This window comes from Micromys minutus (genome assembly GCF_963924665.1).
Source record: "Micromys minutus genome assembly, chromosome: 1".
Classification (NCBI taxonomy): Eukaryota; Metazoa; Chordata; class Mammalia; order Rodentia; family Muridae; genus Micromys; species Micromys minutus.
This window is the reverse complement of record NC_137969.1, coordinates 90,213,182-90,227,927: the sequence shown is the minus strand read 5'-3', so window position 1 is coordinate 90,227,927 and position 14,746 is coordinate 90,213,182. Positions and strand designations below refer to the sequence as shown.

The 14,746-nt window shown below is 43.0% G+C and overlaps 1 protein-coding gene across 6 annotated transcripts in view; it reads right to left on the bottom strand.

Annotated features, from left to right (window-relative positions):
* Positions 1-1,560: 1,560 nt before the first annotated feature.
* RCOR3 (REST corepressor 3) overlaps positions 1,561-14,746 on the bottom strand; it is a 38,328-nt gene continuing 25,142 nt past the window's right edge. For 3 of the 6 annotated variants that reach the window (XM_080930452.1, XM_080930453.1, XM_080930457.1), the window contains 3 exons: positions 10,990-11,047; positions 4,359-4,600; positions 1,561-3,903 (listed from right to left, as the gene is read on the bottom strand). In XM_080930452.1, the coding sequence (XP_080786578.1) occupies positions 3,559-3,903; positions 4,359-4,600; positions 10,990-11,047 (645 nt within the window). In that variant the 3' untranslated portion in view covers positions 1,561-3,558. Of the gene's footprint in view, positions 3,904-4,358; positions 4,601-10,989; positions 11,048-14,746 lie in introns of those variants that run through there. The other 3 variants (XM_080930455.1, XM_080930454.1, XM_080930456.1) reach the window with 3 other exon arrangements.

Here is a 14,746-nt window from a genome sequence, read left to right as displayed (position 1 = left end):
TACTGTCTCCCTTCACTACTTTCTCATTAAGTGTTGAGGAAAGGGGGAGGGGCAAAGGATGTGACATGGGAAGTCAGGAGGGGAACAGAAATCCAAGGAAAGGTGGTGGGTGGAGTTTGCTTGAAAATTCAACACCTGATACTTTGTAGGATAATTAAACCACTCGGATGAAAGATGTCCCAGGTACCTACCATCCTGGTCCTTCGGTCACAAAGGCGAAAGTCTTGGTGGACTGTATCTGTGATGGCTCATTTTAGGTGTCAACCTGACCACATCTGGAGTCAGCTGAGACCCAAGCAGTTCGGCACACCCATGAAGGCTTTTCTTGATTGGGAAGAGGCGTTTCCACCTGGGCCGCACCTTCTGATGGCACACTCCACATAAAGGAACACAGATGAAGGAAATTTTTCTTTTGCCTTTTCCTGTTTGACCTCACTCTCTCTGGTAAATCTCTTGTTGCCCAGCCATTCTGTCAAGGGTATCAGAACCCCACCTCTTTCTAATTGCAGCGCTGCTTGAAGACCAGCAGCTCTCTAGCTGATCCCCTAGACTCCAGCACCAGAGCAGGACTGTTGTGATACAGTATTGGGACTGAAAAAATACCGGATCATTGGTTTTTCTGTCAGGAGACAGCCATTGGTGGGGCTACTTAGAACACTGCCTGCAAGCCACTCTGATAACTCCCGGCTGTCTGTCTGTCCGTCTGTCTGTCATGAAAAAGTGTCCAGGCACTTTCGCAAGCTAGTGAGCTTGAAGCAGGCTATAGACCTATTACAGCGAGACTCCTAAGCTTGACCTGTGTTCTTTATGTGTAGTTACTTACCACCTTAGCATTAAGGTGATCTTTAAGCATCTAAGTTAAAAACAATGTAACACATTTTGGTTTCTTGTTCATAGATTTCCTGGTTCAGAATGTGGTTGTCACTTACTGTGGAGAAGCCCAACAAGACTGATGAAACTTGAGTCCTAAACTGCCTTCTTCCCGAGAGTCCCAGGGTTCCCATTTTAGCCAAGGTCAAGATTTTTTAAAGGATAGGAGGGCGCATTAACACAACACAACTGCCTAACAACTGAGCTTGGAACTTTTAACCAAAGTACTTCCTAGTTTTTGTAACACAGAATCGTCCCTCTTGACTTCCTCCCTACATCTACTACTATCTAAAAGTAGGTCCACATTAAGACAGAATTTTACATTCTTTCACTTTGTGTGTTGTTTTACTCAACTGTAAGCTCACTCTTGATCGTAACCTACGTATGTTTCCATCCATATTACACTGGAATTAAATACTTTTTCGTTAATTTTAACAGTTGTAGCAACAATGTGATTTATTTTTAGTTATGTTATAAAAACACTTTGGTGTAGATTTCTCAAAAAAGATAACTTCAGAATGAACAAAAAATGGTCATTAAGAGATTTCTAGGTTTCACTTTATATATATATATATATATATATATATATATATATATATATATATATATATACACCAGTACTTAGAATTTCACAGTGAAGAGGTCCTAAATTCTCATACAATGAGGTTATATAAAAATAGAAGACATAGACACCTTTAAATCTTTAATCCTTTAAGCAGCAAGCATATTACTCTTCCAGGCCAAACACTGCTCAAACAAAAAAGGAAAATAATGACGTGCAAAATATTTACAAAATATGCAAAGCACACAATAAAGACATCTCACTATATACATGTGTCATATTACTAATGAAACTACGGTTTTTCTACTGTGTGCTCTAGTGTTTGTAAATAAAAATCGCAACACATTCCCTCAGATACAGCACCTAAGCCCATGTCCGGGTCAGAACAGATTTTAAATGAACCATGGATACTGAACATCTGGACAGATGCTGGTGCTGAACAACTTGACCGTCATCTCCCACCAACTGTACTGAAGGTCTACTGACGAGAGACAAGACAATGAAAGCTGTCACGGTATAATATGCGCGTACACAAGACAAGTGCTTTCGAAAATGCTCTAGACAGTTTAAAATACATAACCGTCTTCCATGGCTTTTAAAGTAAAAATAAGTATAAATTCTTTCATATTATTTTTAGATCAGTTACATTTTATACGGGGCATAAACTCTTGAGGTGACCTGATGAGAGAAAAAAGGTCCCTCCTGCAAGACACCTTCAATTACATCAGGATAGAGGGTCCTTTTGAAGGAAAACCTGAAGATTAAAGCTGACCAGTGGGCTGGAGAGCCCATAAAGGGACTATTTTCCCAGTACTTAGGGGATCCGTGACCCCTCTGGGGTGGGCAGCCTGTGGCCCTAACTCTGTGTCTCTGCAGCAAGCTAGTCCACTGAAACGCCGTCACGGATAAATACTCTTTGTGGGTACTAATGGGTTTGTGTTGGAATAAAAAGACCTTAAGCCTCTGCTTCCTCATAAAAACGTTTCTCAGTACTTTATCTAATGGCACAATTATTGCAATAACACAACAGATTCTTAAGTTCATCTTGTGATGCCGATGATTTAGCCCTAAATCAAACCAGAAGCCCAGGCTGGTTGTAAGGATCATACAAATGTATTCAGATGTACAACGGAGATTTATCAAAAAAAAAAAAAAAAAAAAAAAAAGACACTCTTTGTATCAAACACAGGTCCTCTTAGTGAGTATGAACTTTAAGTTCAGAAGATAAACTGTAAATAAATGTTTCCATAATCACCATCTCTACATAACGGACAAAAGATTGTACTAAATTCCCAACATAGGCAGATACTAGCTAAAAGCAAATAGCATTTAGAAACATTTTTTTTTCAAAATTAATATTTTCAAAGAACTTAAAAAACATTGTATCTCACCAAATTTTAAGTCCCTTTTCTGCATGTGAATGATTCCAAACCTTTATTACTGATAACGGGGTCACGACCTTTGAACAAGGACTTTGCACTAGGACCCCAGACTACGTTAAAGAATTAGCAGGTTCAATACATTCTTTGTGGTTTCATATAATTGCTTTGCAATTGATTCAATTGCTTTCTTTTAAAGGAATATACTAAACTTCCTTTAGAAAAAAAGCAACATATTTTGAAAAAAGGGATATGAAGCTATAATTTCTTAAATATGAACATATCAAAATCTGAAACGCAGGCTATTTATCTTGCACTCCTAACATAGGAAAGTGTTTTTTTTTTTAATTTAAGTTAAAGAAAAAGGCAGAAAGATAAACCTCCTTAAGAAACTTAAGGAGGTTTTTCTTTGTTTGTTTTTTTTTGTTTTTTTTTTTGTTTTTTTTTTTTTTTTTTTTTTTTTTTTACAATTCTTAAGTCAACTAATAATTTTGAATATGAAGAGGCAGGAAATAAGAAACCTCAACAAAATAAATACGGTAGAAATGAACGAAAACCCCTTGGTGTACAGAATACTTTTCTTCCCGTGAGATCACAGTGGACACTAGAAAGCAGGCCACCTAGAGGCTTCCACTTACACTGTGTGTCCACCACTTATACTAGTCCACTGCCACACTTCCTGTGTGTGCACCCATTCAGGCTATACCACTGCCACGGGAAGGATAGGTGACACTTTGTCCGGTGTGACTAGTGCAGGGACGGCTGTGAATCTGCCTGAATCCCAATGAGTGAAGGTGGCTGCTGACCCCCGACCGTGGTCAGCACTGGTCTTGGGTTCAGGCGGGGTGGCATGGAGTTAGCGGGGCGAATGAGGGGTGGCGGAGGCTGATTGAGAGTTGGCCGGGGCTGGATGAACCGAGCCTGCTGCTGGAGCGGAGGAGGTTGCCGGTGAAGAGCAGGGGCGGCAGGCAGTGTTGGACGAAGAAGCGGTGGAGGCTGGTTCAGAGTGGTGATGGGGACTGTTGGTGTTGGAGTGGATGATGGGGCAGGAGGTGATGGACCCAGAGTCCGAGGAGTCTGTGGGGTCTGTGCCTAGAGGTGAGGAAACAAAAATACATGTGTGAGATTTAAGTGCTAACAAACTTGACACAATATAGTTTGGGCTGTCACAGGAAAACAAAACAAAACAAAACCAAAACCGAAATGTTACACCAGTGTTTATTGGAAGCGCAGGCTTCTTTTATTTTTAACAAAATAAAATAAATAAACAACCCCCTCCCCACCCAAAAACAAGAAACAAAAACCCAACAAGGCTACCAAACAGACATCTTTATTAGTAAACAGCTTCACAGTAGAAATAATACACTTTCGCTCTGCTAGGACCAGAAGCCGGCATGTCCTTATGACTAAGCAGTCAGAGGCGCCTCACGAGGAAGTGTATTGTCAGCCTTAGGTTCATTTAGCTTGTCCTCACACACCCTCACAGCACACCACCAGAAGGGTGGCTCCTCAGCTCAGATTAGCTCAAATTGCAGACACAAACACACCTCCTCCTCTTCGTCAGTGCTCTTCCCTGACGGCACATTAGAAGCACTTTTTGTCTCCTCCCCTAAAGCAGAAGTATCAGCATTAGAAGCCTGGGTTCCTTGTTCTGCTTCCCACTCCTGCAATACCTCCTCTAAGTTAAACCGACGCCTGTAGTTTACAAAGAAGTTCTTCACTTGGCCAACAGTCTTGTTGCCAATTACATCTGCAATAGCTTGAAAATCTTTACCATATTTGCGGACACCTGGAAGGCAAAGTAAATAATACACCCGTGAAGGATCAGTAAGGAGAGCCGTGTGTACTACACATCATGCGCACACAAACACCAGCAAAGAACAATCTTTCTGATAAACTCTGCTCAGTTCTCAGTTCTGAGAGAGAGGCTAAGCTGTCAATCAAGGTCTTAGGTGAGAATCGTCAATTTTGTCATTTCATCTAGCCAGCCACTTGCCTTCAACTGAACAGTCAGAAACTTACCATTTTTTTTTACATACTCAGTTATTTTCTCCAATCCTCTCTTGAACTCTCAAACATAGTCTATCTATTGTAAAGCACTGAATTCTTTGTTCCATTCTCAATTCCACATTCATTTATTTCCCTAGTAGCCAGTCACCTAAATTTGAGCAACACTGTTTGTAAACAGAACTGAATGGGAAGGAGCCATCTCTTTTCCCCCTCATCAGACTGGGTGTGCCGTACGGTCCCCCCATGATAAAAAGCATCATAGTTTGGAGTTTAGTAGTAACTTCATCATGATTAGTTGCCTACCCCACCAGAGCACCAACAAATAGAAATTATTAAATTATAAAATCAGAATTATCACAATTTGGGTTATGGAAAGGGAAGATACATTTATCCCATCTACTCCTAATTGCCTTTTCTGCCTTACTTTAAGAAGGGAACATACTGCTTCTGGAGGAAAGGCAGCAGCTGATTTATGAAGTTGAGATCAACAATTGTGCTTTGGAACTTAAAATAGGCGATAATCTGCTGAGCTAAGTTCCAAAAGAAATACAAGGATTCATATTTAGAAATAGATGTACCTTGCTCAAAATACAAGTCCAAGTTTTTGATTTATACTTTGATACGTGTATTTATTATCAGAAAATATTCATGAAAGAGGTGAGAAAGAAGCCAAGATAAGGAGGCTTACATATTCGCCACCCAGTGTAACCAAAGACCAAGTGAAGTAAAGACGCACTAACACTGCAGCAGCGAGGTTCTCCTGACACCAGGGGTTCGAAGCACCAAACAAACCATCTCATGACTCTCCTTTCAAAATCCTACTCTTATGTTGAACTGAGAATTTGGGAATATCTCCAACTAAATTCACCCGGCTGGCTTGGTCGACACTAACATTTAACTACATCTCACTTTAACCAGAACCTGGGGGCTTATAAGCCTGTTCCTGAGAGCTCTAAAGGAAAGACAAGGAAGACCACACAGACATAATGTTTAATCAACAGAAACAAACACATGCTCTCTTTAAATCCAAACCCAATTTGATGGTTCAAGATGAATTCTAACAGAGACTTAGTGACACTTAGGGTTTACATGGCCACAGGAATCTCGGGTTACTCATAGTAGTGACTGTCAACACACACTAAGTGTTCTTTGGGAGTAGCAGCTCTTGGAAGGGTTCTGTGCCAACTCTAAATGCAAGCGGGAGATAGCTGCTCAGAAGGGAACCTGAATAGAAAGAAGCCAGGCAGAATGCTCACTAACTCTCACAAGGGCTACTTAGTTAACTATTTACACTACTTAGTTACTATTTACACTACTTACTTCTCTCCCTCTCCCAGACTGTGATTTCTTTTGACTGTTGCCCTCCTGACTCTTCTCTGGTGCAACATTACGTTTGCAACACTGTAGGCCCTAAACTGAAAACTACTTCCTAAGAAAGTGTAGTGGTTCTGAAGACTCTGGTGAATTTTCTCAGTTCACCCGGCATGTGTAGGATGAACTCAAGTGAAGCCCTCACTGCTGTCCAGATCCCTCTGGTTTGGTAGATGATCCTAATTGGTGTCCCGAGAACAAATGTACCCTGAACCAGGCAAGCCTTGTACTAGCTGGAGCTCCAGCATTACTGTAATGTACTGTGCTTAGGAAATGGTGTTTTCTTTACCATAAGGCTTACTTTTCTTGTTCTTCCTCAAACTGTGAGGGCCAAACAGTATCTTGAGTGTGTGTGTGTCTGTGTGTGTCTGTGTGTGAGCATGTACATGCCCGTGTGCCAGTGTGTGAATTCATATGTGTATGTGTGTTCGTGAGTATGTGGGTATGCACAAGCGTGTATACACAAGCATACAGAAGCCAGAGGATAAGCTCAGATGTTGTTCCTCAAGTACCATGCATCTTGTATTGTTGAGATAGGGTCTCTCTGGGCCATCTTGGTTTTTTGAGACAAGGTCTCTCTCTGTGTGTCCTGGGACTCACTAAGCTGCTGAAGCTGTCAGGTCAGAGGCCAGAGTTCTCGGGATCTGCCAGTCACTGCCTCCCAGCACCGGGGCTGCAAGTGCATACTACCATGTCTGTTTTAGGTTTTATTTGCTTGTTAGCCTCAGTTCTAGGGATTGAACCAAAGTCCTTGTGCCTTGGACTTTCCTGACTGATCCATTTCCCTTGCCAATGGTGGAACGCTCGATCATGATTATATTCCTAGGACTATTCAACAGTTCATTTTGCTCAGGAGATGGAACCCTTTAAAAACCTATACAGAATACGAGGCATCAGTACATTGCCCAGAAGATGAAACTCTGAAGGTCTGCAATGGTGAGCAGCCAGCTGCTGTACTGGGGCAGCTTCTTCAGAAGACTCTCAGTCAGGGAACCGGAGGACAGCCTAGTGTAGTGAACGGTTAAGCTGAGGACACTGTCAGAACCACTCACTCTGTACCCTGTGGAGAGGTGGCCCATGGTCTGTAACAAACAAGGCAGTCTATGCTCTTCAGCAATGGAGTCTAAGGATGGTGGTTAAATCCACCAAAAGCTTTAAGGCATATTTAAGTGGGCAGTCAGCCTCTAAGGTCAAAAGGTTCAAAGGTCAGCAGATGAACATCTGGAGACCCCTCCAGAACCAAACAGAGAGGAAAATATTGCTTTTAATCAGATGTCTAAACTTCCTATTCTTGCAAGTAATCACTTTCAGTATTTGATGGAATCAAAAAACAGTTTTGTATGGAAATTAAGAACAATTGAACTAGGGGACTGTCACTATCACACTTTATGATATATTCCTGTCACTATTCTACACCATCTAACATAAATAGACCAGGACACACATATTTTAAAGCATTGCTTATTCATGTTAAGGGTAATTTTCTTACTAGTAAAGACAGACACAGCCACTGCTTGAATAACCCAGACTCAGCGGGAGCACTGTGTCTGCTTCATCCGGAACACTATCACTTTAGGGGGTGCAGAGGCAGGGTTTCCCAGTCACGTCAAGCTTCAGAAGCCAGAAAGGACAGATGGCATGGATGCTGCTCTTGGCATTTAGAGACAAGAGAAAGCAAAGCGCTCACAGTAGTGAGGAGGTTCAAAGGCAGAAGAACTTCAGGGACTCTCCCCTGCTTCCCATAACAAGATTTCTTGTTGAGAAAAGAGAGATTTAGTGTACTTAATATAATTGGGGAATACAAGTTTATCAAAAAATCTATTTTGAAATAAGACTATCGGTATCTAGAAACTGTAAGGATATGTCTTCTTCAATAACCAAGATATACATATTAAACTCACATCTCTGTGGATATGCCTTTTTCTACCTTCTGCAGACTTGTTTGTTCGATCAGACACAGACAATAAGGACTGTGCAGACAGTAAAGTCCGAACCACGGCCTTTCCTTCCACTGCTTACTGCTGCCCTCTGGATCCTGCCCTCACATCTTCCATGTGCTCAGTTCAATTCCACCCCAAGAGCAATGGCAGCTCTGAATGAATGAAGTCCTGAAGTAGTGTACCAGAGGCTGACAGACTCTAAGGTGTCTGCACTCACGTTTTCTGTTACAACGGAAAGGACACTTCAGATCTGAAGGGCGTCCTTAAGATGCCAAAGTACTAGTTTCCTCTTCACTTCCTTTTGATTATTCATGAACTACACTTACCACCTTTACATTTTATCAGTGGTCAAACCAATTGCCTTCTGTTTCATGAACCATTCTTGTTTGGGGCTCTTAAATATGAGATAAATCTAAAAAGGCAGTTTCTAGATTTATAGCTTCATTTCTCTTAAAAGGATCAATAGTACAAAGTGCATAAGGGACAGCAACTTTCAACACAGGCCCAGCCCTCGGACACAGGGCTTCTGCCCCCTATTCTAGAGGCCACAGCAGGGAAAGTGAAAGCAGGCATCTAAAGCTGACAACTTGCTAACATTTTGCCTTTTTTTTCTTTTTTTCTTCTGAAATAGCATTAAGATCAGAGAGCTGGATCTTCCTCCTCTGCTACCACGGGTGTGTGTCTTTTGGAGACTAGTCGACAATTGTGGTATCACATGAAAAAGGCCACACACACGGAGAAACAGGAGAGGAACCATTCTCACAGTCACTAATGATGTCCCACTGAGATCCCAGCAGAAGTAGAACGGACACGAGGAAGATACAGAAGCACACGGATTCCTGCCACGCCTGACTGTGCCTTGTTCCCACTTTCCACTAGGGAAGAAAGGAAGGGAAATGCCTAAACTGTCAGCAACCAGTTGGTAGCAACAGGAAAGGTGCTGTGCTATTTGAACCCCAGGGATAAAGATGATTTTGTACTTGTGGTTTTTAAAGAGTTACCACAGAAGTATGTTCAAATTGAGTTACTGATCTCAACAACAGCACCTCTCACTTCTCTGGGTCACTAACGGTCCATTCTGAGTAAGGCACACTTCACAAAGTGTGTCACGGCAGTATACGTGTGTCGCATATCTTGAACGTAGTGTGATACAAGTTAAGCATGTTAATAGCAAAGCAAAACTTGTTATAATTTTCAAGTACTGAAGTGTCTGTTAATGGAATTACCATGTAAAGGTTTCTTAAGACTACAGAGGGAAAACTGCTTGCTAAGTAGCATCTTCCTAGCAAAGGCTGCACATAAAGTGGACACTATGGTTATGCATGACCTCAACCATAAAGACTGGGCACCTGGCCCACTGCACTACACTGTTTGTAAGATAGGCTTCAAGGTCTTTGTGTCAATGTGTGGGCATACTGAACAAAACAGCACGTTTTAGTCCTTCTACAACAACTACTTTAGACACAAATAGATACATATTGTTTCAACTTATGTACTAAGAATAGAAAACAAAATGGCCAAACAAAAATTCCAAATAAGTTTTACTCTAAAGAACTAAAAATGAGGCATTAGCACAATATTTTAGAAGGACCCTAAAAACAAAACAAAACAAAACAAGAATAAGCATACTTCTACTCAAACTGCTGTTAGAGCAATTTATTAAATGCAACTCTCTAAACGTGCATCACAGAGCACTGGCCATGCCCCAGCAGGAAGTTGCTGTGTGACTCTCAGGGTCAACACTGCCCTCTAGCGGTCTGCATACGCACAGCTCAGGCTGTGGACAGGAATCTCACTACAGTCCTTCCTTTCAGTGCAGCTCTGATTGGTGCAACCAAGCTATTCCATTTGGTAGACTCTGCCCCCGAGAGCAGTTCTGCACACTGTCAAATCTCAAGTGCTGTGTGGAGAAAGATTGCCCCAGATTTCCCTTGGGCATTCTCTTCAGAAAGCCCTTTGCTGGAATACTATCTGTCATGATCCAGAATTAACAGACGAACCAAACACTGCAGACCAGGGGTCAGTCCTTACCAGGCAACACCATGGTGGAGGGAAACAGGCTTTGCATGAGTAAAAGGCAGGCCTGCTCACACACTTAGCTCGACAGCTCTAGATACACATGATGCGACCTCTAACAAAGAGAGGACGAGTGTTGGGAATATTATGAACTCTGTGCTCCTGCTTCTTGGGAGCCATGCTCTCGGGGCAGTCAACCCTAATGAGAAAGCTCTTCCCATTCAACACAATGAGGGCTCAAAAAAAAAAAAAAAAAAAAAAAAACCCAAAAAAAAAAAAAACAATAAGCAGACCACATTTAATTCACACAACGGATTCTGCAGAAAGTTCATCTTAAAGAGAAGCAGAATCCTAAACAAAATGATCAGAAGAAAACCCAAGTTTACAACGCTTCCCATTTGCCCATGGGTACAGCCGCTGAGTGTTCTCACAAACTGCACCAGACATGGAAGCACAATGCTCAGCGTCTGTGGTCTCTTCGAGGGACCCAGTGATCTATCTCTTTGTAGAAAATGACACACTGAAAGCACATTGAGTTTTATTCACCTCACACTGATAGAACAGAGAAATGAGACAAATAAAAACCTTAGAGTTTATGTTCATGAGCACTCATCAGTGTGACAGAGACACCCTGAAGCTGAGCCACAGAGCACCAGGTGACTGGCTGTGCTCCTCAGGACCCTAAATGCACAGAGTCAGTGTGCCACACCGGGAAACACAACACATAATCCCTGGTCACCAGGATGGTATGGTGACCCACCGCTAGAGGAGGGAGGACTGTGGCAGGCACCTTTCATGACAGTCAATTGTGATCAACAATACCTGCTTATCTTTAATATACCTTGCACTGCTAGAAGCTGCTCCTCTGTGGTCCAACGGGCATTAATTTTCTGATTTGACTACAAAATTAAAAAGAAGTTTCCTAATGAGGATATGAAGACAGACATTTTTCCAAACTTGCTTTTTAAAAACTTTTCACCACATCATAGACATGAGACTAATATGCTGAGTCATGGGGTTTCATTTTCGGGAGGATTAGACACATCTTGAGTTACCTTTTATCCACACAGAAAGGCAATGAAGGAAAACCACACCCGCGTGGGAGGCTGCACAACCCTGCTATTCCCCAGTTCCAGTGTTCCTACTTCATATCACATGGACTGGTTTTAGCCCAGTCTTAATATGTAAGAGAGTTTTCTTTAGAGGGTCTGTACAACTAATGTCCTTCACTTCACATTAAGTAAAACCATGATTTTTTCCTACAACAGTTGTACTAATTAGACTAAACTGGAGGATAAACCCAAGTCCTAAAGCATGTCTTTAATTTCCAAAGCCGGAAATGAACCACTGATAAGACTTTTTTTTCCCCCAATCCCAGGGCTTCCTAATGTTTTCTTCCAAAATCTCTGTTGAAAATCCTACAGTATCAATAACGTAACAAGATTTCAGTAGTTTAAACCAAAGACAAACACATGGAGGGCCGTTAGGAGCAAGGGGGAGGAGTGTAGAGCCAGTGTATGGATGACCACAGGGGGCACTGCCTGGGAAAGTAAGCTGGCACAGTGCCTGGATATACTGGGGAGGGGCAGGCAGTATCCTTTGAGAAGAGACATCAACTCTCACCTGTGGGTAACACCAATGAAAAGAGGTTCACACGAACGAGTGTGTTCAGAAGGAAGAAGCGACCTCAAAGTCAGAAACAAAATGTTGAAAGGATGAAAGGAAAAGCTTTAGAGAGCTAGAGCGAGGAAAAACAAAATCAGAAGCATAAATGACGGAATTTCCAGGAGGCAAGAAGGACAGCTGGCAGCGGGCAGTGAGCAGAGGCTAGGCTGCAGAGACTCAGAGCCTCAAGGAGGCAGGGGGACAGGCTCGCACATACGCAGGACTAAGAGACAGCTCAGCCTGGGGTTGCAGGGCCTTACTTTCAGCTACTTAGGAGGCTGAAGCTGGAGGATCTCAAGTTCCAGACCAATGCTGCAGAGCGGCTTAGACAATATAGGATCTTCTCCCAAAATGAAATGTACAGAGGGCCGGGGACACAGATCAGACTGTGTGGGAACCCTCTCCTCAGTGAAAGGAATAAAGAAAACGAACTGGGACTAAAGCACTTAAGCGCGTTCACTGAAACAGAGCATCACAGAGGAAGGGCAGATGGCACGCTGGTGACCAAAGGAGCTCACTGGGTTCCTGGATATCTGCACTAGAACCATTTAACATGTGTTCACACATTTCAGAGTAAACAGTGAGAGAATAAAGGGCCTGTTGTAAGTTAGCTGACCTAGAAAACAGAAACATTGTAGACTGGTTCAATCTTTTTATGAAACGAGGTATTTATTACATTGTGTGTATGAAGCTTGCCTGAGCCATGCACATTTGTGGCTATGTGGAGACGTGAGAACAACTCTGTAGAGTTAGTTGTCTCCTCCCACTGGTGTGTGAGCTCCAGAGCTCACTCCCTTATCAGATAAGCCCTCCTGAGGGCCTGTCTCAAGCTGAGATCTTTGCTCTTCCGGACACAGAGTTGTTGCCTTTGTTGTTGAGACTCACGTGGTCATCACACAAGGGGTGTGTTCTTTGGAGGTTTCAAGGCTTTCCTCAAGCCCTTTAACCATTTGTTGCTCAGGGCGTTCTTCTCCAAATGCTTGGCTGTGTTTCCAAAGGTTGCTTTGGCTGTAGATGACAGAAGCCATTTTCTTGCACAGACAGAGCTTTTCATCTGTCTAGAGTGTCATCCGGTGTGTGCTATGATTGCATTTTATTAACTACAGTAATGGACATGTGCAGACAGTGCTGTGATGGTCTGGACAGACAGCAACTAAAGTTAGTGGAGAGTGTGAACTCACCCTTGTTGGTGACCTTCTCCTTTTGTTTCCATCCTGGAACTCTCCTACACAAACAGCAACACTAGCTTCACGAATCGCTCTGAGTATGAACTATAACTAAATCTAGAGATCGCACCTAAGTCAACGGCAGCTGATTGGTGATTGCTAAATCTGCAGAGCTAAAGCTTGAGGGAAAAGTATCACAGAAGGTGGGGGTGGGGGAACTAAACAGAAATATGTAAGCTATAAAAATGCATTTTCATCTAAGCTTGGAAGTGTCTGAAAGGCACCGGCCACGTGCAGAGAATCCCGAGCTCTGTGTGGGGAGAAGGGCCAAGTTCTCCCAGCAACTCTGTGGATTTGAAGTAAAGCTGGACGAAGTCAAGGAGAACAAGGTGGTAAGCTTGCACCAGCCTAACAAGCAACAGATGGGGGGTGGGACGGGGCGAGGGGAGGGAGAGGGACGCAGTGGGACTTTAACCTGGACCGCTCAAGCCTGGCTGCTGGCAGAAGGCAGTGCAGCTGAGAAGCCACAAGTCCAGACACTCTGGTCAGAGGCGGCGAGGGGTGGAGCAAGAACGAGTTTCATTTGTTAAGAAGAAGGCACTAGGACATCCAGGTGTACGCTCAGGTTCCCTGGGGGACCAAACCAGTTCTGAAGGTTTGAAAAGTTTTGGTTTGTTTGCTTTTTAAAAAAAAAAATAAAACAATAGAGTCATTGATACATTTCTTAAATGTGAAATTCTTATATTAGGCTTTTTTTTTTTTTTTTAAGTGGCATGTGTTTCCCCCTGAAACTCCTGGGTACCCACAACCAGAAGTGCTGGGGCAGATCTCAAGCTTTTAGCTGAACTCAGATATGGCTGTTGAGTGGATTTGGACCAATGCTGCACTAAGAATGGGTCACACTCCGAGGGATGTACAGGAGTTATGTGAAAGCTAAAACGTGAATGGACCCTGGCTTCCAGGGCAGAATGTTTGAGCTGGTGATCCAGTAATGCAGTCAGGGGGAGCCGCAGCGCTGCTCTGTGTGTGTGTGTGGGGGGGCTCAGAGGGAGCCACAGCACTGCTGTGTGTGTAAGGAGTGTGTGTGTGGGGGGGGTGCTACCACTGCTCACGCCTGCTGCCTTCCACTTCCTTAACTGGCTGAACAATGTTCATCTTAATGTTTCTATGATGTAAGTGTAACACAGTGAAGGGGTGAGATTGATGTATCTCTGGGAGAAAAGACACATGCGTGTAAGGACTTAGACCATGTCTGTGTACGTGTGTGTGTGTGTGTGTGTGTGTGTGTGTGTGTGTGTGTGTGTGTGTGTGAAAGCTGCTGCAGAGCAAACAAAGGAGTGGAAGGAGGTACTGCTTGTCTCAGCAGCCAAGGAGGAGGGATAGGAGCAGTAACCATCGAAAAACAGCTTAGGGAGAGGGCCAAGGAGCCCGGAGTTTCAACTTGTAGGGTCTAGTCTTCAAGCAACAAGTTGATAGCCTTTAAAACTCAGCTCTGAAGGGACTGCAGGAAGGAGATGCTGAAGCTCGTTAGGATTAAACATGTCTGACAAAATGGAGACAGGGAAGAAGGGGGAGACTGAAGAGAAATAGAGCAAGGTATTTTACATATACAGTAGTTCTTTAACTTACTGATTTTAAGTTCTCACAAACCCCAGAAACTTTAAAATATAGAAAGGACAACTAGGACATGACCTGTGACCAAAAGCTAAACTCTGTGGTTGTCTTGTCAACCGGGAATGACCTTGTTTTAAAAGCAACTTAACAAAA